At 45.3% G+C, this 24274-nt stretch overlaps 1 protein-coding gene across 3 annotated transcripts in view; it reads right to left on the reverse strand.

Moving 5' to 3' along the window:
* Positions 1–24274, reverse strand: part of LOC144600467 (phosphatidylinositol 3,4,5-trisphosphate 5-phosphatase 2A-like) — a 220950-nt gene that overhangs the window by 20102 nt on the left and 176574 nt on the right. For all 3 annotated transcript variants that reach the window (XM_078412087.1, XM_078412085.1, XM_078412086.1), the window contains 5 exons: positions 20917–21005; positions 19482–19569; positions 14503–14658; positions 10796–10877; positions 5456–5596 (listed from right to left, as the gene is read on the reverse strand). In XM_078412087.1, the coding sequence (XP_078268213.1) occupies positions 5456–5596; positions 10796–10877; positions 14503–14658; positions 19482–19569; positions 20917–21005 (556 nt within the window). The remainder of the gene's footprint in view (positions 1–5455; positions 5597–10795; positions 10878–14502; positions 14659–19481; positions 19570–20916; positions 21006–24274) is intronic.

The following is a 24274-nucleotide window of genomic DNA, read 5'->3' on the forward strand; positions in this document are numbered from 1 at the left end:
TAGGAGGGAGAGATAGATCAGCCACATTTGCATGGCGGAGTAGACTTGATGGGCCGAATGGCCTAATTCTACACCCATCACTTATGACCTTATGAGAATGTATGGTTACTTCATCATGTATCTTCAGCATTGTAGCAACAGACCCGTTCTCAGAAGTACCCATTTACTCAGCATGCAACCAAAGTGTGAAGATTATTTAGAAATATAAAACTTTGTTTCGATACAATACAATACAATATATCTTTATTGTCATTGTACCCAGGGGTACAACGAGATTGACTATGTATTAACATTTCTTGTTAAATGAGGTACACATAACAAAAGCTTTGCTTATTCTGACCATGGTCTCTTGGGATTTAATCATGCCAAGGTAGCCCTTAGCCCTAATCTGCATCAGTTATTGTCAGGTCACTGAGCAATCTTATCTCTGATACTCATCCAATTATTTTAGTGGGAAGTACATGTGGACTGCAAGTGTGTGAAACACAGTCTCGAACCTTGAAAGACTGGTGTGAGTGTAGACTGTTCCCTTGCTGATTGGTGTTTGCACGTGATACTGAATAGCATTGAGCTCCAGCTCAATTCATTGCCCTTAGAAGGGAAGAGGAAAACTGAATGAAAGGAGAAAGTGTCATTCGTTGAATCACAGAACATGGGTGGCACAGTGGCGCAACAGTAGACTTGCTGCCTTACAGTGCCAGGGACCCGGGTTCGATCCTGACTACAGGTGCTGTCTACGTTATCCCAGTGACCTGCGTGGGTTTTCTCTGGGAGTTCAGGTTTCCTCTCACACTCCAAAGATGTACAGGTTTGTAGGATAATTGGCTTGGTATGGATGTAATTTGTCCCTCATGTGTGGAGGATAGTGTTAGTGTGCAAGGATCACTGGTCAGCATGGACCCGGTGGGCTGAAGGGCCTGTTTCCACGCTGTATCTCTAAACTAATCAAAACACCGAGGTGTGGGAAAGAACTGCAGACGCTGGTTTAAATCGAAGGTAGACACAAAATGCTGGAGTAACTCAGTGAAACAGGCAGCATCTCTGGAGAGAAGGAATGGGTGACGTTTCGGGGCGAGACCCTTGAAAGGTCACCCATTCGTTCTCTCCAGAGATGCTGAGTTGGTCCAGCATTTTGTGTATAAACAAAAGCTGTTTGGTCCATTGTCTCCATATGAGTCAACAAGGAGCCACCACAACCCCTGCACCATAGCTCTGTACAATTCCTCATGTGCATGTCCATGTACCTTTGCAAACATTATCTCAAAAACAATGTTATTGATTTAGCATTAGCAGAGAGATACATCTTGGGGGGAATCTAGTCAATCGATGTAATAGTAAACAGGTACAAGAAGTCTTCACGTGGCTTGGCATATGAAGTTATGAGTATGTCCAAAGGTTTGTGGTGTTTTCATATATGTGCTCTTAGGATGTAGGCTTTGTTAGCTAGGCCAACATAATTTCCCATCCTTCATTGCCCAGGACAACCATTCCTGAGGCAGATCGAGGTCAACCTCTTGGTCTGAATTCGCAATTCACTATCATTTTTGGCCTGCCCAAAAACACCAAGTTTCCTTCCTTAAAGGGCATGGAGGAATCCGATGTTTTCTTTTCATTCAATGGCAATCCAATAACTCTGTGGACAACGTTACTTGTACATATACTCCCAAAGGTCCGCTAGGATGCAGGGCGAGCCGTCGCGGAAAATGGCCAACAGGGGGAGCCTACCAAGCAGGCCCCTGCACTTCCCCCAAAGACCAGAGACCGGGAGGATGGTCCCCCTGTGCAGAACATAAACGGCAGTAGAGGAGAGGGAATCAAGGTCAAGCTTACCAAGCACTCAAGGTCATAAGGTCAAAGGTGATAGTAGAATTAGGCCATTCGGCCCATCAAGTCTACTCTGCCATTCAATCATGCTGATCTATCTCTCCCTCCAAACCCCATTCTCCTGCCTTCTCCTCATAACGTCTGACACCTGTACTAAGCAAAAATCTATCTATTATTGCCTTAAAAATATCCACTGACTTGGCCTCCACAGCCTTCTGTGGCAAAGAATTCCACAGATTCACCACCCTCTGAGTAAAGACATTTCCCCTCTCCCTAAAAGAATGTTCTATAATTCTGAGGCTATGGCCTCTAGTCCTTGAATCTCCCATTAGTGGAAACATCCTCACCACATCCACTCTATCCACGTTTTTCACTATTCTGTATGTTTCAATGAGGTCACCCCTCATTCTTCTAAACTCCAGCGAGTACAGGCCCAGTGCTGACAAATGATCTTCATAGATTAACCTACTCATTCCTGGGATCATTCTTTTAGACCTCCTCTGGACCCTCTCCAGAGTCAGCACATCCTTCCTCAGATATGGTGTCCAAAATTGCTCACAATACTCCAAATGCGGCCTGACCAGCGCCTTATAGAGCCTCAACATTACATCCCTGTTTTTGTATACAAGCCCTCTAGAAATAAATGCTAGCATTGCGTATACTTTCTTTACTACCGATTCGACTTGCAGATTAACTTTTTGGGAAACCTGGGAATCCCAAGTCCCTTTGCACCTCTGATTTCTGGATTCTCTCTCCATTTAGAAACTAGTCTACGCCTTTATTCCTACTACCAAAATGCATGACACTCTGGCGGCTCACCCGGGGAACAATGGTGGACGGGCGTGAAGAGGACGTAGGTTCACTGGTCGATCCACACGTCCAAGGGAAGGTGACAGCTGGAAGCTGGCAGAAGCCCGGGGCTCACCTGCAACGGGCAAGCCCGGTTCACCTGGAACGGGCAAGCCCGGCTCACCTGCAACGGGCAAGGCCGGGGCTCACCTGCAACGGGCAAGGCCGGGGCTCACTTGCAACGGGCAAGCCCGGGGCTCACCTGCAACGGGCAAGCCCGGGGCTCACCTGCAACGGTCAAGCCCGGGGCTCACCTGGAACGGGCAAGCCCAGGGCTCACCTGCAACGGGCAAGCCCGGCTCACCTGCAGCGGGCAAGGCCGGGGCTCACCTGCAACGGTCAAGCCCAGCTCACCTGCAACGGGCAAGCCCGGGGCTCACCTGCAACGGGCAAGCCCGGGGCTCACCTGCAACGGGCAAGCCCGGGGCTCACCTGCAACGGGCAAGCCCGGGGCTCACCTGCAACGGTCAAGCCCGGGGCTCACCTGGAACGGGCAAGCCCAGGGCTCACCTGCAACGGGCAAGGCCGGGGCTCACTTGCAACGGGCAAGCCCGGGGCTCACCTGCATCGGGCAAGCCCGGGGCTCACCTGCAACGGTCAAGCCCAGCTCACCTGCAACGGGCAAGCCCGGGGCTCACCTGGAATGGGCAAACCCAGGGCTCACCTGCAACGGGCAAGCCCGGCTCACCTGCAACGGGCAAGCCCAGCTCACCTGCAACGGGCACCGCTCAGAAGAATTAGGCGCAGATTGCACTTTGAAAATGGTGCCCAATCTTGCAGGCGGGATCAGTAGATTATTTCTGTACAATTTGCTAATTGAGGATGTACTTAGATGTAGCAATACTCTACTGGACTGTTTGTAAGAAAATAATTTCACTGTGCGTTTGCACTTTGCACATGTGACAATAAAAGCACAATTAAACCATTTTGAGATTTATTTCATTCATGGAATTAAAATTCCCAAGATGAAGTGGAAGGGTTCAAATTCATGATCCGAAATCAAAAGAGCAGCCAGCTCACGAGGAAAAACTCTATCACCCAGAGAGTTGTGAATCTGTGGAAGTCTCTGCCTCAGAAGGCAGTGGGGGCCAATTCTCTGGATGCTTTCAAGAGAGTTAGATGGAGCTCTTAATGATAGCGGAGTCAAGGGATATGGGGAGAAAGCAGGAATGGGGTACTGATTGTGGATGATCAGTCATGATCACAGTGAATGATGATGCTGGCTCGAAGGGCCGCATGACCTCATCCTGCACCTATTGTCTATTGTCTACATTGCCAGTAGGGTTATGCCGTAGGTGTGACATGTAAAGATCACAATGTGATTGCTCAGTTTCACAGCAAGGAGGTGCTACTCCCATGGCTCCAGTTCAAACGATTTTGTATAAATGTTAAGCTGAAAGCAGAGTCCTTTTTAGAATTATTTGAAGACTTCCTTCAAATCTGCTCTGTGTTTTAGTCCACTTTGTGTTTGTTCTCTTCACTCATTGGGTGAGCTGATGGACAAATCTGGGGAAGTTTCTGTGAACATTTCACATCATTGTGTCTTTTTTTTTAAATGGTATTTTACATTCACTATATTCACTTGAGTTTGGGCACCCAACATCAGTAGACTGTCACATGTCAGATAAAGTCACCAAGGACGGTGTACTCTGCTCCACTGATGTCTGATCTCTGGAGCTCAGGAATATATCAATTGTTCTAAGACTAGGAAGAGGAATGGACATTATCAGATCGGTTTGGTGTCAAGTATTGGGTAACCTTGTGATTCAAACTTGCATCCATAGGAAAAGTGCAAAGACTACTTATTCAATTCAGACACAGAAAATATCCCTCATCCCTCAATATCCCTCGGATTTGCTTTCAGTTGTCAGAGGTAAAAAAACAGGGTGTATCCAGCAATGCTGCCTGTCCCGCTGAGTTACTCCAGCATTTATTGTCTATCTTCGTGCTCAACGGTACCATCTATTAGAGTCACACAGCACAGAAACTCAGATCCTTCAGCCCACCACAACCATGCTGACCATCAAATATCTATTTATACTAATCCCATTAAAATGGCACCAAACTGTGATGACAATTTGCGAGAAGCATTTACCAACAGCATTTACCAACCGTGTGTTGGAAGAAACTGCGGTTGAAACTGAAGATAGACACAAAAAGCTAGAGTAACTCAGCAGGTCAGACAGCATCTCTGGAGAAAAGGAATAGGTGATGATTTGTGTCGAGACCCTTCTTCAGACCCTCTGTCAGTCAGTCTGAAGAAGGGTCTCGACCCGAAAGGTCACCTATTCTTTTTCTCCAGAGATGCTGTCTGACCCACTGTGTTACTTCAGCTTTTTGTGTCTTTCTGAGGATTTACCAACACTTGGTTCTAGTTTAGTTTAGTTTAGAGATACACAGCAGAAGCAGGCCCTTCGACCCACCGGGTCTGCACCGACCAGTGATCCCCACACATTAAAACTATCCTACACATGCTAGGGACAATTTACACATACGCCAAGTCAATTATCCTGCAAACCTGGAAGTCTTTAGAGTGTGGGAGGAAACCGAAGATCTTGGAGAAAACTCACGCGGTCACGGGGAGAACGTACAAACTCTGTTCAGACAGCACCCGTAGTTGGGATCGAACCCAGGTCTCCCGGATCTCTGGAGCTGCAACACTGTAAACCAGCAACTCTACCGCTGCGCCACCACTCTTCTCCCAACATTCCATTTTTTAAGTGAAAGTGTAAAAGAGGTGAGAAAACAAAAGGCTGTACTGATGTGATACTGATCACAGTACCTTGGCTGAACGGCCTCTTCACTTCCTTTCCCTTTGCTTCCTGGGGCAGGCATCCCGTGATCATCGGTGGAATTGGAAAACATCGCACTGACATCTTCAGAGAAAGCTGAGCTCTGGCTTGATTTTTTTCCACTACTTCTCCTTCCAAATAAATGAACAAAAGTCAAGAAAACACACATTTAGACCTGAAATACATGTTACAAAAACCCAGACCATGCGATTTATTTTGTCCCATGTGCATTTTTAGATTTAAAGAAATATAACTTTTGGATGATTTTTTCCAATTCAAAATATTGAATTCCTTTTCTAATGTCTTCTCTTATCTATGTGAGTTGCAAGTTCCTTGGGCTTCTGCATTTGGTTCAGTGTGGTTGTTCCCTGGCATTGGTCAAGCTGTTTGATGTTAAATGGATGGCTGCAAATCATGTAACTCTGTTTAGTCCAGAGATACAGCATGGAAACAGGACCTTCGGCCCACCGAGTACGTGCTGGCCAGCACTCATCCAGATTCTACTTCTATCCTACACATGAGGGAAAATTTACAAAAGCCACTTAACCTACAAACCTGGGGTAGACACAAAATGGTGGAGTAACGGCAGGTCAGGCAGCATCTCCGGAGAGAAGGAATGGGTGACGTTTCGGGTCGAGACCCCTCTTCAGTGATGCTGCCTACTCAGGTAGATAAGGTGGTCAAAAAGGCTTTTGGCACTTTGGCCTTCATCAGTCAGAGTATTGAGTATAGAAGTTGGGAGGTCATGTTGCAGTTGTATAAGACGTTGGTGAGACCGCATTTAGAATATTGTGTTCAGTTCTGGGCACCATGTTATAGGAAAGATATTGTCAAGCTTGAAAGGGTTCAGAAAAGATTTACGAGGATGTTAGAAACATAGAAAATAGGTGCAGGAGGAGGCCATTCGGCCCTTTGAGCTAGCATCGCCATTCATTGTGATCATGGCTGAACATCCACAATCAATAACCCTTGCCTGCCTTCTTCCCATATCCCTTGATTCCGCTAGCCCCTAGAGCTCTATGTAACTCTCTCTTAAATCCATCTAGTGAATTGGCCAATACTGCCTTCTGTGGCAGAGAATTCCACAAATTCACAACTCTCTGGGTGAAAATGTTCTTTCTCACCTCAGTTTTAAATGGCGTCCCCTTTATTCTAAGACTGTGGCCCCTGGTTCTGGACTCGCCCAACGTTGGGAACCTTTTTTCCTGCATCTAGCTTGTCCAGTCCTTTTATAGCTGCACAGCCTCAATTACAAGGATATTATTCCTCAAATTAGGAGACCAAAACTGTACACAATACTCCAGATGAGGTCTTACCAGGGCCGTATACAACTGCAGAAGAACCTCGTTACTCCTCTGCTGAAATCCTCTCGTTATGAAGGCCAACATGCCATTACCTTTCTTCACTGCCTGCTGAACCTGCATGCCAACTTTCAATGACTGGTGTACAAGGACACCCAGGTCTCGCTGCACTTCCCCCTTACCTAACCTGACACCATTGAGATAATAATCTGCCTCCTTGTTTTTGCCGCCAAAGTGGATAACCTCCCATTTATCTATATTATACTGCATTTGCCACACATCTGCCCACTCACTCAACCTGTCCAGGTCATCCTGCAACCTCCTAACATCCTCTTCACAGTTCACACTGCCACCCAGCTTTGTGTCATCCGCAAACTTGCTAGTGTTACTTCTAATTCTTTCATCCAAATCTTTAATATATATGGTAAATAATTGCGGCCCCAACACCGAGCCTTGCGGCACTCCACTCGCCACTGCCTGCCATTCTGAAAAGGACCTGTTTACTCCTACTCTTTGCTTCCTGTCTGCCAACCAAATCTCTATCCATGTCAACACCCTACCCCCAATACCATGTGTTCTCATTTTGCTCACCAATCTCCCGTGTGGGACCTTATCAAAGGCTTTCTGAAAGTCTAGATACACTACATCCACTGGCTCCCCTTCATCCATTTTACTTGTCACATCCTCAAAAAATTCCAGAGGATTAGTCAAGCATGATTTCCCTTTCATAAGTCCATGCTGACTTGGACTTATCCTTTTACTGTTATCCAAATGCACCGTTATTACTTCTTTAATAATTGAATCCAGCATCTTCCCACCACCGATATCAGGCTAACTGGTCTGTAATTCCTCGTTTTCTCTCTCGCTCCTTTCTTGAAACGTGGGATAACATTAGCTATCCTATAATCCACAGGAACTGATCCTGAATCTATCGAACATTGGAAAATGATCACCAATGCGTCCACTATTTCTCGAGCCACCTCCCTGAGCACCCTGGGATGCAGACCATCAGGCCCTGAGGATTTGTCAACCTTCAGTCCCATCAGTCCACCCAATACTATTTCTCGCCTAATGCAAATTTCTCTCAGTTCTTCTACCCCCTAGATCCTCTGTCCTCTAGTACAACTGGGAGATTGTTTGTGTCTTACTTAGTGAAGACAGATCCGAAGTACCTGTTCAACTTTTCTGCCATTTCCTTGTTACCCATAATAATTTCACCCGTGTCTGCATTCAAGGGACCCACATTTGACTTTGCTAATCTTTTTCTCTTATCATATTTCAAGATATGTTGCCAGGACTAGAGGGTATGAGCTGTAGGGAGAGGTTAAGTTTACTGGGTCTGTATTCCATGGAGTGTAGGAGGATGAGGGGAGATCTTCTAGATATATACAAAATCATGAGAGGAATAGATCGGGTAGATGCACAGAGTCTTTTACCCAAAGTAGGGGAATCGAGGACCAGAGGACATAGGTTCAAGGTGAGGGGGAAAACATTTAACAGGAATTCGAGAGGTAACTTTTTCACACAGAGGTTGGTGAGTGTATGGAACAAGCTGCCAGAGGAGGTAGTTGAGGCTGGGACTACCCCATTGTTTAAGAAACAGTTGGACAGGTACATGGATAGGACAGGTTTGGAGGGTTATGGACCAAGTGCAGGCAAATGGGACTAGGGTAGCTGGGACATTGTTGGACGGTGTAGGTGAGTTGGTCCGAAGGGCCTGTTTCCACACTGTATCACTCTATGACTCTATGAAGGGCCTGTTTCCACACTGTATCACTCTATGACTCTATGAAGGGCCTGTTTCCACACTGTATCACTCTATGACTCTATGGTGAGGTAGTGGGTGATGACAAGGAAACACCAAATCCTTGCTCTACGTGAGAAGAGATGGAGTGAGAGCAGAAGTGAAAGGAATAGACCATAAATAGTTGTTGTAGAAACAAGGAACTGCAGATGCTAGTTTATACCAAAAAGAGGCACAAAGTGCTGGAGTAACTCAGTGGATCAGGCAGCATCTCTGGAGAAGAAGGATGGATAATGTTTTGGGTTGGGATCATTCTTCAGACTGCAGGAATCACAGAGGGGGAGCAGAGAGATGGGGCTTTGTTGGAGAGAGGATGAGAACTACAAAGTAGGCATACCTTGCGAAGATTTCACAATGCAGCAGACAAAATGTAGAAACAAGGAACTGCACATGCTGGTTTATACCAAAGATAGACACAAAGTTCTGGAGTAACTCAGCGGGTCAGGCAGCATCACTGGAGAAAATGGATGGGCGACGTTTTTGGTCAGGAACCTTTTTCAGATGGGTCTCAATCCGAAACGTTACCTATTTATTTTCTCCAGAGATGCTGTCTGATACGCCGAGTTACTGGAACTTTTTGTGTCTGTCTTCCTTTTCATTTCAAAGTACTGGTGTGGGAAATCTCATCATCAGAACAGATACATTGGAGATGGAGAAACTGGAAGGCTGAAGTGAAGTCCTTCAGGATGTAGGTGGATGGAAGTATGATCAAGTCGTGGGACCTATGGACTGGAAATAGATATTGGTCCATAATCTGGAGGTAAAGAAGATGAAGAAGTGAAGGAAAATACACTTGAAAGTGAGATCAAATGTGAACAAGTAGTGTTGCATATTGAAAGCTCAAGACAGTTGTGGTGGGCGGTCACGGTGACGCAGCGGGGGAGTTGTTGCCTTACAGCGAATGCAGCGCCGGACACCCGGGTTCCATCCTGACTACAGGTGTTGGCTGTAGATCCTGACTACAGGAGTTTGTACGTTCTCCCCGTGATCTGCATGGGTTTTCGCCAATATCTTTGGTGTCCTCCCACACTCCAAAGACGTACAGGTATGAAGGTTAATTGGCTTGGTAAATGTAAAATTGTCCGTAGTGGGTGTAGGATAGTGTTAGTGTGCGGGGATCACTAGTCGGCTCGGACCCAGTGGGCTGAAGGGCCTGTTTCCGCACTGTATCTCTAAACTAAACTAAATAGTCATATCTTCATCCCTTCCACAATAGACTACCTCCATTCCCCTTGTTGCAGTTGGATCTAGACTATTGATAATGAGCTAAAAATGGATCAGAAAGTAAAAAGAGGCTATGTCGGGCTTTACAAATGGTTTGTTGATCCTCACTCACCTGGAGTATTGGGATCAATGTTTAACACCTTAGGTAAGATACAAAAGCTTTGGAAGGAGCACCATCAAGCACTTAGCAGAATGTTACCAGAGATAAGAGCTTTGTTTATGAGCACATGTTGAAAAGCTGGAAAGGTATACCTTGGAATGGAGAGGTGACTTTAAGGAGTTTCTAGTTGGAAGGAAAGATGATTGGCTGTGACAAGGACACGTAATGCAGTGACGTGTGTGTAAAATCATTGACAGAAGAACATTTAGAGAAATGTAATGTTTTCCCAGCCAGATAGTTCTCGAAAATTGGACCTGAAAAATTGCTGGAAGATGATTTAAAAATTAGTTTGAAAGGGAGTTGGAGAGATATTAAAGGATGAAGCAGATAAGTGCTGTGAACAAAATTGAGATGTAAAAATAGGCTTGAGTGCACTTTAAAAGAGCCAGCACGGTCCAAATGGGCTGCAGACATGCACGATGTTTACAAGCTGTGAATGATAATACCCTAAAAACCATAATACCTTAAAACCACATCGCCCTGAGCCATAATATCTTTTTTTTAAGTGTTGGCATTACTCAATGGCTCAGGCTGCATCTCTAGAGTACTTAGACAGGTGATGTTCTTTGATATATAGTTCTTCAAACTGAACCACAACACCTTAATTTGTGGAGTAGTATATCAGCATTTGCTGCCTGACATCATGCATGGGGAAGGACCAATGGAGCAAAGTTCTGCAGGAATCAGCTTTGGCGAGGTAGTAACTAGTGTAAATCTTCAAACAAATAGAAAGAAAACATGTTGGGATAATTCCTTCAGATTCAGGTGCATTTTAAGGAACGGTACAATGTTAACAGCTTCCTAAACTTCCCCAAAGTATTCCACAGAACACACTGCTTACCCAATGAGTACCTGCATCGATTTAGACACTTGAGCATTATCTTTTGAAGTTTTACTCCCATCCCTTTCGGAACTGATCCACTCTGCAAGAAAAAGAAACATCAGTGGGTTGTGAAATGAACACAGCCTTTCATTGATCTGTGCCAATAATGGCATCAATTTTAACATTTCATTCTGTTCTATAAAGTTTCAGAGAAACAAAACCGAGTTAAATGGGAATGAAGATGGCTTGTTGGGGAAGGAATAATAAGATGACTATGTGTACGAAGGAACTGCAGATGCTGGTTTACACCGAATAAAGACACAAAGTGCAGGAGTAACTCAGTGGGTCAGGCAGCAACTCGGGACAAAAGGAATAGGGGACGTTTCGGGTCGAGACACTTGTTCAGACCTTAAAAATATGACTATGTTGAGCTTTCAGTATCCAATACTACTGGCTCATACTCACTCCCTGCAAGGGCTCTATTCCATTCTCCCAGCATCTCCAGCTCCAATCTTTGGTGATGAGATTTTCCACACCAGTACTTCTGAGATGTCTTCCTTAACCATGGTTTATCACAGTTGCCAGGACTCCTGGCTGGTTCTGTTCCATTTCGTTCACTTGTGCTCTCACCCCATCTCTTCCCAGGTAGAGCAAGGACATACGGTTTCTTTGCCCTCAAAGATCACCTCAACAGCCACCACATTAAAGATTTTGTAATTTCTCCACCTTCAACGGGAATCCAACACTAGTTACACTTTCCCTTCTCCTCCCATCTCTTTCAGCATTCCTTCCCTCTGTGGCTCACTAAACCATTTCCAGCATCACACATTCCCCTTCTCATTGCATCATACTTGCAACCACAGGAGTTCCACACATTGTCTATACCTCCACCCTTCTCAACAATCGAGGAACTACAACATGCCTTACAGCAGAATTAGTCATTCACTGATACTTCGTTCAATTTAGTGTTCTGCATTTGGTGTACACAGTGTACTCTCCTTCATCGGAAAACCAAACATAGATTAGACCACAAGACCATGAGACATAGGAGCAGAATTAGGCTATTCAGCCCATTAAGTCTGCTCAGCCGTTCGATCAGTGTTGATCTATTTGTCCATCTCAATTCCATTCTCCTGCCTTCTCCCTGTGATGTTTGATGCCCTTACTAATCAAGAACTGCTTTAAAAATACCCAATATCCAATTTCCTTCTGCAGACTCCCATGTTCCTCAACACTACCTGCCCCTCCACCTAGGTTTGTATCATCCGTAAACGTGGGCATAAAACCATTAATTCCATCATCACCAACACCAACCCCTGCAGAACATTAGCCGTCACCAGCAGCCACCAGTGAAAGCCCCCTTTAATTCCTCTCTGCCCTCCTTGTGTGACTGCTTTGCAAAATACTTCCATTTATTCATCAATAGAAGTTGAACAAACTGGAGGTGCGGGAAATTTGAAATAAGCAGAGAAAGTGTTGGAAGCACTCAGCACATCAGGCGAGAAAAAGTCAATGTTTCAGGATGAAGATAGGACAAATCAAAATAGGACGCACAGGGTAAATGGTAGGGAATTGAGGAATGCAGTGGAACAGAGGGATCTGGGAATAACTGTGCATTGTTCCCTGAAGGTGGAATCTCATGTGGATAGGGTGGTGAAGAAGGCGTTTGGTATGCTTGCCTTTATAAATCAGAGCATCGAATATAGAAGTTGGGATGTAATGTTAAAATTGTACAGGGCATTGGTGAGGCCGAATCTGGAGTATGGTGTGCAGTTCTGGTCGCCAAATTATAGGAAGGATGTCGACAAAATGGAGAGGGTACAGAGGAGATTTACTAGAATGTTGCCTGGGTTTCCGCACTTAAGCTACAGAGAGAGGTTGAACAGGTTGGGTCTTTATTCTTTGGAGCGTAAAAGGTTGAGGGGGGACTTGATAGAGGTTTTTTACATTTTAAGAGGGACGGACAGAGTTGACGTGGGTAGGCTTTTCCCTTTGAGAGGGGGGAAGATTCCAACAAGCGGACATAACTTCAGAATTAAGGGACAAAAGTTTAGGGGTAACATGAGGGGTAACTTCTTTACTCAGAGGGTGGTGGCTGTATGGAATGGGCTTCCGGTGGAAGTGGTGGAGGCAGGCTCGATTTTATTATTTAAGAGTAAATTGGATAGGTATATGGATGGGAGGGGATTGGAGGGTTATGGTCTGAGAGCAGGTAGATGAGATTAGGCCAGAGAAAGTGGTCGGCGTGGACTGGTAGGGCCGAACGGGCCTGTTTCCGTGCTGTAATTGTTATATGGTTATATGGTTATATTAAGAATCTTTGTCGGATCTGGAGAAAAGAGAACAGAACAGTTTGGAGATTGAGAAAAAAAATGGGGTGGATGGGAATGATAGGACAAGGGACTTATCCATGATACATTGAGATCAGGGTTGACCTTATAATTCTCCAATCCTCCTTACAATTCTCCCACTCAGACCTCTCTCTATTTGGTCTTGCAATTTATTATAAAGAATTGTACAAAATCATGAGAGGAGTAGATCGGGTAAACACACAGAGTCCCTTGCCCAGAGTCTGGGAATCGAGAACCAGAGCTCATATGTTCAAGGTGAGGGGGACAGTCTTAACAAGAACCTGAGGCATTCTTGTGCACAGAGGGTGGTGGGCATATGGAAGGAGCCGCTGGAGGAGGTAGTTGAGGCAGGAACTATCACAACATTTATGAAATATTAATACAGGTACACGGATAGGATAGGTTTACTGGGATATGGGTGAAATGCAGGCAGGTGGGACTAGTGTAGATGGGACATGTTGGCAGGTGTGGGCCAGCTGGGCCGAAGGGCCTGTTTCCATGCTGTATTCCTCTCTGACTCTATGACTCTAAGCCCAGCACTGAGCTCAAGGAGCTCACTGCATCTTCTGTCTGACTCTTGGGACTCAATAATAAGTTGAATGATTTCAGGTTAACCAGCCTTTCCAGTTTGTATCAGAGAGGGTAGTTGTGGTAGAAAGTCAGCAAACTGCAATGTGAAGTATTTTTTGTTAAATCCAGATGTTGAAAATGTGAAAAAAACCAGAAAATATTGGAGGCACTCAGCAAGTCAGGCAGAATCTGTGTAAAGAGAAACTGAGTTAATATTTCAGTTTGGAGAACCTTTGGCAGAAATGAATGTAAAAGGTGAACTCTCTCCACAGATGCTGGCTGACCTGCCAGGTGGTTCCAGCATTTGCTTTATTTCAGATTACCGGCAAGTGGGATGTTGCAGAACTCACGATTTTGGCAATTCTTTCCCTCTCTCCTCTGCTCTTATTATTCTCTTTCCATTCACACCTACTCCAGTCCAATTACCTGCAATTCGACAAACCTTCATCACCTTCCCTCAACCAACATTAACATTCATCTCTCTCTTGGTCTCACCTTTCTCAGATATTTCCTTTCTTCTTCACCTCTCCCCTGTCACTACAACTTGAAACATGTCTCTTTTCCAACTTTTCCTAGTTTTGATGATTTGGAACATAAATGTTTTGTTTAGGTCTCCATAGATGCTGCCTGACCAGCTGGGCGTTTGCAGCTTTTGCCTCTTTATCTCAGATGTCTAGCATCTGCAGTGTTTTGCTTTGTCGGTCTCATGACGGTACTGTTGCAATGCAATACTGAGAAACCCATGGTTCAGCATCAATGCGAAGCGTTAAGAATGCGCTCCCTCTCCCACCCGAGAGAACTCACCGTAGAGCCGTTCACGAGTCCGTTTACGCTCCGAGGGAACAACAACCCTCATCATCACCCGGATAGATCCGGACTCATCTCCCAGGTGAGATAGTCCTGTCTCAAACCTCTGTGGCGTGTTTCCTATCAAGGACTTTAGTGCAATACAGCACTCTCCTGCGACAGATCAAGAGGCAACGTTAAGTCAAGTGGAAATGTTGGCTGAAAGATTCACAAGTCAAGTCAAGTCAAGTCAATTTTATTTGTATAGCACATTTAAAAACAACCCACGTTGACCAAAGTGCTGTACATCTGATTAGGTACTAAGGAAAAAAATGAAACATACAGTAGCACGCAAACAGTTCACAGCGCCTCCTCAATGAGCCTCAAACGCTAGGGAGTAGAAATAGGTTTTGAGCCTGGACTTAAAGGAGTCGATGGAGGGGGCAGTTCTGATGGGGAGAAGGATGCTGTTCCACAGTCTAGGAGCTGCAACCGCAAAAGCGCGGTCACCCCTAAGCTTAAGCCTAGACCGCGGGATAGTGAGTAGCCCCAAGTCGGCCGACCTGAGGGACCTGGAGTTAGAGAGGGGGGTTAGAAGATTTTTGATGTAGGGGGGGGGGGAATGTCCATTTAGGGCTTTATACGTGAATAGGAGGAGCTTGAAGTTGATTCTGTACCGTACAGGGAGCCAGTGGAGAGAGGCCAGAATCAGGGTGATGTGGTCCCTTTTACGGGTACCCGTCAGGAGTCTCGCTGCGGCGTTTTGGACCAGTTGCAGGCGGGACAGGGAAGATTGGCTGATCCCAGTGTATAGGGAGTTGCAGTAGTCTAGGCGGGAGGAAATGAAAGCGTGAATGATTTTTTCTGTGTCGTCGAATTGGAGGAAAGGTTTGATTTTAGCTATGGTTCGAAGTTGGAAGAAGCTGGCTTTTACCACAGCGTTGACTTGCTTATCAAATTTTAATGCAGTGTCAAATATCATGCCGAGGTTTTTGACATGCTGTTTGACTAGGCAGGATAGACTTCCAAGACTGCCTGTTATCGATTTGATGGAGTCGGGGGGGGGGGGGGGGGGGGGGGCGCCGAATAGTATGACCTCAGACTTGCACTCATTTAATTGGAGGAAGTTCTGTGCCATCCAACATTTTATGTCCTCAAGGCAGTGTAAGAGGCTGTTTAAATTTGACTGGTTGTTGGGTTTCAGGGGGAGGTAAAGCTGAGTGTCATCGGCATAGCAGTGGAAAGAAATGCCGTGCCTTTGAATGATTTGGCCAAGGGGGAGCATGTATAGAGAGAAGAGAATGGGGCCTAGGATGGAGCCTTGTGGAACTCCACAGGAGAGGCTAGCTGGAGCAGAGGAATAACTGCCTATGTTGATGGCGAAACTCCTATCTTTGAGGTACGAAGCGAACCAGCTCAGGGTAGTGCCATCAATGCCAACCGCGTACCGGAGACGGTCAATAAGGATGGTGTGGTCCACTGTATCGAACGCTGCGCTGAGGTCGAGAAGGAGCAGGATTGCACAGTCGCCGGTGTCGATGGCGAGAAGCAGGTCGTTGTGTACCTTCAACAAGGCAGACTCTGTGCTGTGGTGGGCTCTGAAACCTGACTGGAAACTTTCCAGGATGGTGTATTGGTGCAGGTAGGGCACTAATTGGTTTAGAATTGCCTTTTCAAGGACTTTTGACAGGAATGGCAGTTTGGAAATGGGTCTGTAGTTGCTAGGCAAGGTGGGGTCTAGGTTAGGTTTTTTCAGTAGGGGCTGGACCACCGCGTGCTTGAAACTGGTTGGAACAGTGCCAGTGGCCAGAGAACTGTTGATAATAGAGAGGATGCTGGGACCGGCTATTGCAATGACATCCTTCAGAAGGGCAGTGGGGGCAGGATCAAGGGGGCATAGTGGAGACAAGCTTTGCAAGGGAGGATAGAGTGACGGGTTGGAAGCAGTCCAATTTAGATGAACAGACTAGTGAGACAGCTAGGTCATGGGTGGGAGGGGAAATGTTCATTCTAATGTTCTCAACTTTGTTGGTGAAAAATTTAGCGAATTCTTCGCACTTAGCAGGGGACCCAACTAAGCTGGTACTGGGGGCGGGACATATGACAGAGGTAATTGTTCTAAATAGGACCTTGGAATTATGAGAGTTTTTGGAAATAAGGTCGGAGAAGTATTGTGCTCTAGCAGACTTTACTGCTTCCTGGTCTTTGAGAAGATTGTTTCTCAGAATTTCGAAGGAAATTTGAAGCTTGTCACATTTCCACCTCCTTTCTGATTTTCTGCACTCCCTTCTTAGGGCTTTGGTGGAGTCATTGAGCCACGGCCGACCTTTGGGCTTAGGCTTTTTCATTTTAAGGGGAGCGATAGAATCCAGGATGGAAGAGCAAGTGATATTAAATAAAGAGGCGAGATCTTCAGTGCTGAGATGGGGGGGGGAGAGGCCTCAATAGTGCAGATGTTGGGGGCAGCTGTGAGAGCCTTGGAGAATTTACTGGCAGTCAATGAATTTATGTCGCGGGAGTAACGAACAGGGAGATGAGATTTTGCGGAGATGTATCATATCATATCATATATATACAGCCGGGAACAGGCCTTTTCGGCCCTCCAAGTCCGTGCCGCCCAGCGATCCCCGCACATTAACACTATCCTACACCCACTAGGGACAATTTTTACATTTACCCAGCCAATTAACCTACATACCTGTACGTCTTTGGAGTGTGGGAGGAAACCGAAGATGTACTTTAGTTTAGTTTAGTTTAGCATGGAAACAGGACCTTCGGCCCACCGGGTCCGCGCCGACCAGCGATCGCCACACATTACCACTATCCTATACCCACCCGGGACAATTTTTACATTTACCAAGCCAATTAACCTATATACTGTATCTGTACGTCTTTGGAGTGTGGGAGGAGACCGAAGATCACGGAGAAAACCCACGCAGGTCACAGGGAGAATGTACAAACCCGTGCAGACAGCACCCGTAGTCAGAATCGAACCCGGATATTTGGCACTGCATTGGCTCTAAGGCAGCAACTCTACCGCTGCGCCACCATGCCGCCCAAAACCGTACTTAATGGTATTATGGTAGAATTTCTGCAATTAATGGTTACTTTTACATTATTTAGAGCAAATAGATTGAAATACTTTTGGAGTGTTTATTTTGTGTTGATTTTAAATGGAGTGAGAGATAATGATCAATTAAGATGGGCGCTTGGTAGTGGGTACATGTATCCTGCCATAAGCTGGTGCAGTCTTAGTTACATATCCTGTCTCTGAAGGGAGGTTATCCATTGCCAAGATCTGAAAACCCTTCTCCCCTGTGTCCACCTATTACCCACCATGCTTTGTCCTGCCTCTCCCCTCTTCCAGCTTTCTTCTCCCCCTCTACAATCAGTCTAAAGAACGGACTCGACCTGAAACGTCACCCATCTCTGATCTTCGGAGATGCTGCCCGAGCCTCTGAGTTACTCCAGTACCTTGTGTCCTTTTGTAAAACATCCCTTCTGGTCTCAAACCTGGGTCCGTATTTCCAGTGGGTGCAGCGAGGTGGGAATGGGAGATGTTGTGTGGGTGGACAAGAGTGCAGAGTTTATTTAATGGTAACAATGACCATGCCATCAGCCCAGCAGAAGAAAACAATGATTGGATGGAAAGGCCGAGATAGACTGGATGTGGAGAGGATGTTTCCACTAGTGGGAGAGTCTAGGACCAGAGAGCACAACATCAGAATAAAAGGATGTACCTTTAGAATGGAGATGAGGAGGAATTTCTTTACCTAAAGAGTGGTGAATCTGTGGAATTCATTGCCACAAATGGTGGTGGAGGCCAAGTCAATGGCCTAATTCTGCTCCTATGTTTTATGGTGTTATAAGCCCCCTGCCCCTCTCTATTTCCTGTGCCACCCCACCCCAGTGGACACACATTTTTCCTACCATCTCGCTCCACTCCCTCCCATTTCCTTTCACCTGTATCTCTCCCGCACGTGGTTCTTGGTCCTCCAAAATATTCCAAATCGAATTTAAACTCCTCTTCTCTCCGTATCTGACACTCCTTGCCACCATTTCAGCTTCTTTCCTCTTTTGATACTCTCTTCCACTCTTATCCCTCCTCTGGCTTTGCATTTCATTCTTCTTCTTTCCTTATCTGACACTTTTTTTGGTCTCCTTTTCACCTCTAGCCTATGTTACTTACTCCACTCATTTACCATTCAAACTCCTCCCTCACCTATCGCTTGCCTGGCCTTTTGGTGCTTCCACCTCTCTTTTCCAGTTTTCTCCTCCGCACTACAGTCAGCCTGAAGAAGGGTCTCGACCCAAAATGTCGCCATCCATTCCCTCCAGAGAGGCTGCGTGATTGGTTTTTACACCAGCACTTGGTGTTGAGCTCACGATCGCAGCAACTGCAATTCCTTGTCAGTATCCCATTTGTGGTAATGTTTGTGACCATCTGATTCCAGGCAGCCAGCCAGCACTTCAGCTGAAAGCCTCAGAACCCCCTGGCAATGGATTCTAATGTGGCACTTCGGGACCTTTGCTCCATTCTGGGTATCACCTTATGTGAGAGCCAGTGTAAAAAATGACCCCTTGTTATGTTTCCGTCCTGGTTTCTGTAGTTCACAATGTAATCATTTACCATGTGTGCAAGGCAGGGAATCTGTGGAGGGCGAGAATAACAAAGCTGCTCAAACAGGTCAGTACAATGTCTAATCTCAGGCAAACCTTGTCCAACAGCTGCAGTGGCTGTTAGACATTGGTCATAACATATGTCCCTTTATAGTTTACTAACATGCTCGTATTCAAGGTCACCAGCAGTAAGTTTGCAGAATGGTAGTGACTGTTCTTGCTGCTGAATAGAAACACATTTTGTAAGCAAATTCCAAGACGGTGCCTTTACCACCTTGCACACTGAGGAGGAATCTCCAACTTGCCATCTCAAAATCTTGTTCCCAGGAACAGAAAGGCACCAAACCTTGCTATAAGCTGCAACAGCTCCAACTTACCATAGGATTCATATCCATCCGTGGATTTTATGGTCAATAGCAGATGCTGATCTTGTAGATACTCAATATCAGACAGAATTGGAGACAACTATTAAAAGCAATAACAATATTAGTAAGAAAAAGAGGAGGAAACATTGGGGAGACTCAGTCATTGAGTTTATTCAAAATAAATTTCTCGGTGTTCAGGGAATCAAAACATTTGGGGCTGATGCAGGAAAATAGAGCGGAGATAATAGATAAGGTAATCTTGATGAATCCAAAGTAGGCTGGAAGTGCTGATGGACGGCTCCGGCTGTTCATTCTTATGTTCTGTTGATGTTAAGAATCTGCAGAACCCAGTGAATACCAGAGGGTATAGGTTTAAAATGAGAAGGGCAAAATTTAAAGGAGATGTGCAGGACAGGTTTTTTACACAGGGTGGTGGGTGCCGGGAAGGTGCTGCCAGGGGTGGTGGTGGAGGCAGATTGATAGTGGCCTTTAAGAGGTTTTTAGATAGGCACGTGGATATGCTGGGAATGGAGGGATATGGATCATTCACAGGCAGTGGAGATTAGCTTAGCCTGACATTATGTTCAGCATGCATCTTGTGGGCCAAAATGCCTGTCCCTATGCTGTACTGTCCTATTTAGTTTGGTTTAGTTTAGTTTAGAGATACAGCACTGACACAGGCCCTTCGGTGCACCGAGTCTGCACTGACCAGCGATCCCGCATACTGACACTATCCTACACACACCAGGGACAATTTACATTTATAGCAAGCCAACTAACCTACAAACCTGTGCTTCTTTGGAGTGTGGGAGGAAACCAAAGATCTCGGAGAAACCCCATGCAGGTCACGGGGAGAACGTACAGACTCCAGACAGACAGCACCCGTAGTGGGGATGGAACCCGGGTCTCCGGCGCTGTGAGCGCTGTAAGGCCGCAGCTCTACCGCTGTGCCGCCCTATGTTATATGTTCTTTATTTTGTTTCTCATTATAATTACAAATAAAATGACATGGTGCCTGGGACACAGAGCTGGTAGTGAGCCCTGAATCAGAGCTTGAATCTGGGGGCCATGTAGCTTACGATTTAGTGCAGGGAAATTTCCCAGCAAATGTTTCCACTCTGTCTACAACAGTGGGCATTCAATCCCATCTGGATTTTAGTGGAGCACAGGAAAACTTACTCTACTCATTGTCGGGAATAAAGCTTCCCCTAAGTATCATCAAGGGCACTGAAAAATGTTGAATAACATTGTTACATTAATCTGTCTTAATATTTTGATCAGATGGGTTTGATGCATTTACTGTGTTGTCATTATTCAAGAAATATTAGTCAAATAATCAAGTAGCATTTCACATCTTTCAAATCTAATTATAACATTGAATACCCTGTTGAGCATCCTGTCCATAATGACTGTTTCTCTAATTATATTATTATGTTTCATAACCTACCATTGGCAACTGATGCGCAGACCACTCGACCCTCAGGAATCCATGTTTAATGTAGAGCTGTGTTCCATTATCCAAACTTTTCTTAAATTCTGTGATGGAAGAATGCATTTTAGACAACCTTGTATTATTAAAACATTTATAGGTATGTTTTTCCCCGTTGAAGGAGTATATAAGTAGAACTATATCTACTTAGAAGTATATAAAATTTGATAGAAGTATATAAAATGATGAGACGGTAGATGGGGTAGACAGTCAGAACCTTTTTCCCAGGGTGTAAATGACCAATACTAGAGGGCGTGGATATAAGGTGAGAGGGCTATAGGAAGGAACTGTAGATGCTGGTTTAATGATGCAGGAAAAATGTTCCCAATGTTGGGGGAGTCCAGAACCAGAGGTCACAGTCTAAGAATAAAGGGGAGGCAATTTAAAACTGAGGTGAGAAAAAACTTTTTCACCCAGAGAGTTGTGAATTTGTGGACTTCTCTGCCACAGAAGGCAGTGGAGACCAAATCACTGGATGAATTTAAAAGAGGGTTAGATAGAGCTCTAGGGGCTAGTGGAATCAAGGGATTTGGGGAGAAGGCAGGAATGAGGTACTGATTGAGGATGATCAGCCATGATCACAATGAATGGCGGTGCTGGCTCGAAGGGCCTCCTCCTGCACCTATTTTCTATGTTTCTAAAGTGAAGATAGACACAAAGTGCTGGAGTAACTCAGCGGAACAGGCAGCATCTCTGGAGAGAAGGAATAGGTGACGTTTCGGGTCGAGACCCTTCTTTAAAGGGGGATAGTTTTTACTCAGAGATTGGTCGGGGCCTGGGACGTATTGCCAGAGGTGTTGGTGGAGGCAGATACGATAGAGGTGTTTAAAAGGCTTTTAGATAGGCACGTGGAAGTGCAATGAATGGAAGGATGTGGATCATGTACAGGCAGATGACATCAGTATGTTTGGCACAAAATAAGGTTCATGTAAATAAAGTGTGGACTGGAAGTTCTCATTTAATGTAGAAACAAAGAACAGACGTTGGTTAGTACACAAAACGTCATAAAGTGGTGAAGTGACTTGACAGGTCAGACAGTATCTCTGGACAACATGGATGGGTGATGACCCAAAACATCACCTATCCATGTCTTCAGAGATGATGCCTGACCTACTGAGTTACTCCAGCACTTTGTGTCCTTTCTCATTTATTAATTCAACAGGCTTGAGAAGATACATGGCCTGTACCTGCTCATATTATAGAATCAGTTTGATAAATTTCTTAATGTATTATAATGGTTAAAACAGTGATGGTTCAGGTCATAAAAACTCCACAGATCTGGGTTGATGAATGTAGAAACTGGGAAGTCCAGATGCTGGATTACAGATGTTACAGACACCCCACACACCCGGTTGCCAAGGTTACAGGATCTCCTGGTTGCAAACCATTTTAACTCTTCTTTTCATTCCCATACTGAACTTTCTGTTCTGGGTCTCCTCCATTGTCAGAGTAAGGCCAGACACAAACTGGAGAAACATCTTGACTATCTTACAACTCAATGGTAAGACTATTGAATTCTCCAATTCTAGGTAACTAACCTAAATCCGCATACCACCCCCAACCCCCCCTCCACCCAGCCCCTTCTCCCCCCTCCCCCTTCCTCTCCCTCATCTCTTCCCTGTACTTTACCTGGCACCTATTTCTCTCCTCCCCCTCCCCTTCCACCTACATTCCCTCTTGAATGTGTGAATACTGGAGACGAGCAGTCTACAGAAGCATCCTGACCCAAAATGTTGCCAGTCCATTCCCTCCAGAGATGTCCGACCCGCTGAATTACTCCAGCACTTTGTGTTTTGCTCAATATTGTAGCATCTGCAGTTCCTTGTGTCCCCATCTTCCTCTAACCAAAGATTTTTTTGTGACATTATGCACTGGTAAAATGTACCTAGTGTAAGAAAATAACTGCAGATGCTGGTACAAATCGAAGGTATTTATTCACAAAATGCTGGAATAACTCAGCAGGTCAGGCAGCATCTCAGGAGAGAAGGAATGGGTGATGTTTTGGGTCAAGACCCTTCTTCAGACTGAAAGGTAAAATGTACCTACAGTTCAAATGTAATGATTTCATCTGGTGGCCACATACTGTATGCTTATTAAGGTGCATTACCAGCACCGATTTGTCCACAAAAGAAGCACTGCCTCAAACAATTAACCTCATTGTTCACATTCTTGGCTCCTGCTAATGGTTTGGATTCAGAAATGCTGGTAGTTCTGTTCGTTTTTTTAAAATTAACCTGCCATTGCTTGAGATTGAAGGTAAAAGTTAACTTCTGCAATAGCTTAAAGGAGGCTGTATTCAACTAGATTGCAGCCTGTCTGATTGAAGTCAGGATTGGGATAACAGAGAACTAATGTGAATGGGTGATCGATGGTCGGAGATAGACACAAAAAGTTGGAGTAACTCAGCGGGTCAGGCAGCATCTCTGGAGAAAACGAATAGATAATGTTTCGGGCTGAGACCCTTCTTCAGACTGAGAGTCAGGGAAGAGGGAAACAAGAGATATAGATGATGATGTAGAGAGATATAGAACAAATGAATGAAAGATATGTGGTTTTAGACTCGGTTGGCCAAAGGGCCTGTTTCCACGTTGTACCTCCAAACTAAACTAAACACAAAGGAAAATCGGGTGGTGTGTACACTGGGCAGTTAAGGTACGACTGGCCATCCTGCATTATGACTGAAGGAGATTCTAACCTTGGACCAAACAGATGTTGTAACATGTAAACAGGACAGCCAAACCTTGCCACTCTGAGAGGGAAATCTAACAGCATGTCTTAAACCGGCCACATAATAGTGGGTAGACACAAAATGCTGGAGTAACTCAACGGGTCAGGCAACGGGTCTCGGGAGAGAAGGAATGGGTGATGTTTCGAGTTGAGACAAACGTCACCCATTCCTTCTCTCCAGAGATGCTGCCTGATCTGCTGAGTTACTCCAGCATTTTGTGTCAACCTTCGATTTAAACCAGCATCTGCAGTTTTTTTTTCCTACACATAGTAGTGGGTATGCCTGGTGTCATGTGATTTCAATAAAACCAAATGTTGGAAGTGGAGTGTAATGTGTGACCTATGGCGAGTCCGAAACTCGTTAGTTGTAGACGAAGTTTATTGCAGCCGCAATACACGAATACAGAGATAAACAACAAGTTACAGGACAACCAATATAAACTTACTGTCTTCCTTGAAGACTTCGCCGAACTGGCTAAATCGGGCGCCAAACGCGCACCTGACATCGTTGGCCAATCAGCGATGTCGTTCCCTGGACCAATCCCCATGGTCGCGTTCCCACGTGACCTCGCTGGCCAATCCGAGGGTT

The sequence above is a fragment of the Rhinoraja longicauda genome, chromosome 15 (genome assembly GCF_053455715.1).
Source record: "Rhinoraja longicauda isolate Sanriku21f chromosome 15, sRhiLon1.1, whole genome shotgun sequence".
NCBI classification, from domain to species: Eukaryota; Metazoa; Chordata; class Chondrichthyes; order Rajiformes; family Arhynchobatidae; genus Rhinoraja; species Rhinoraja longicauda.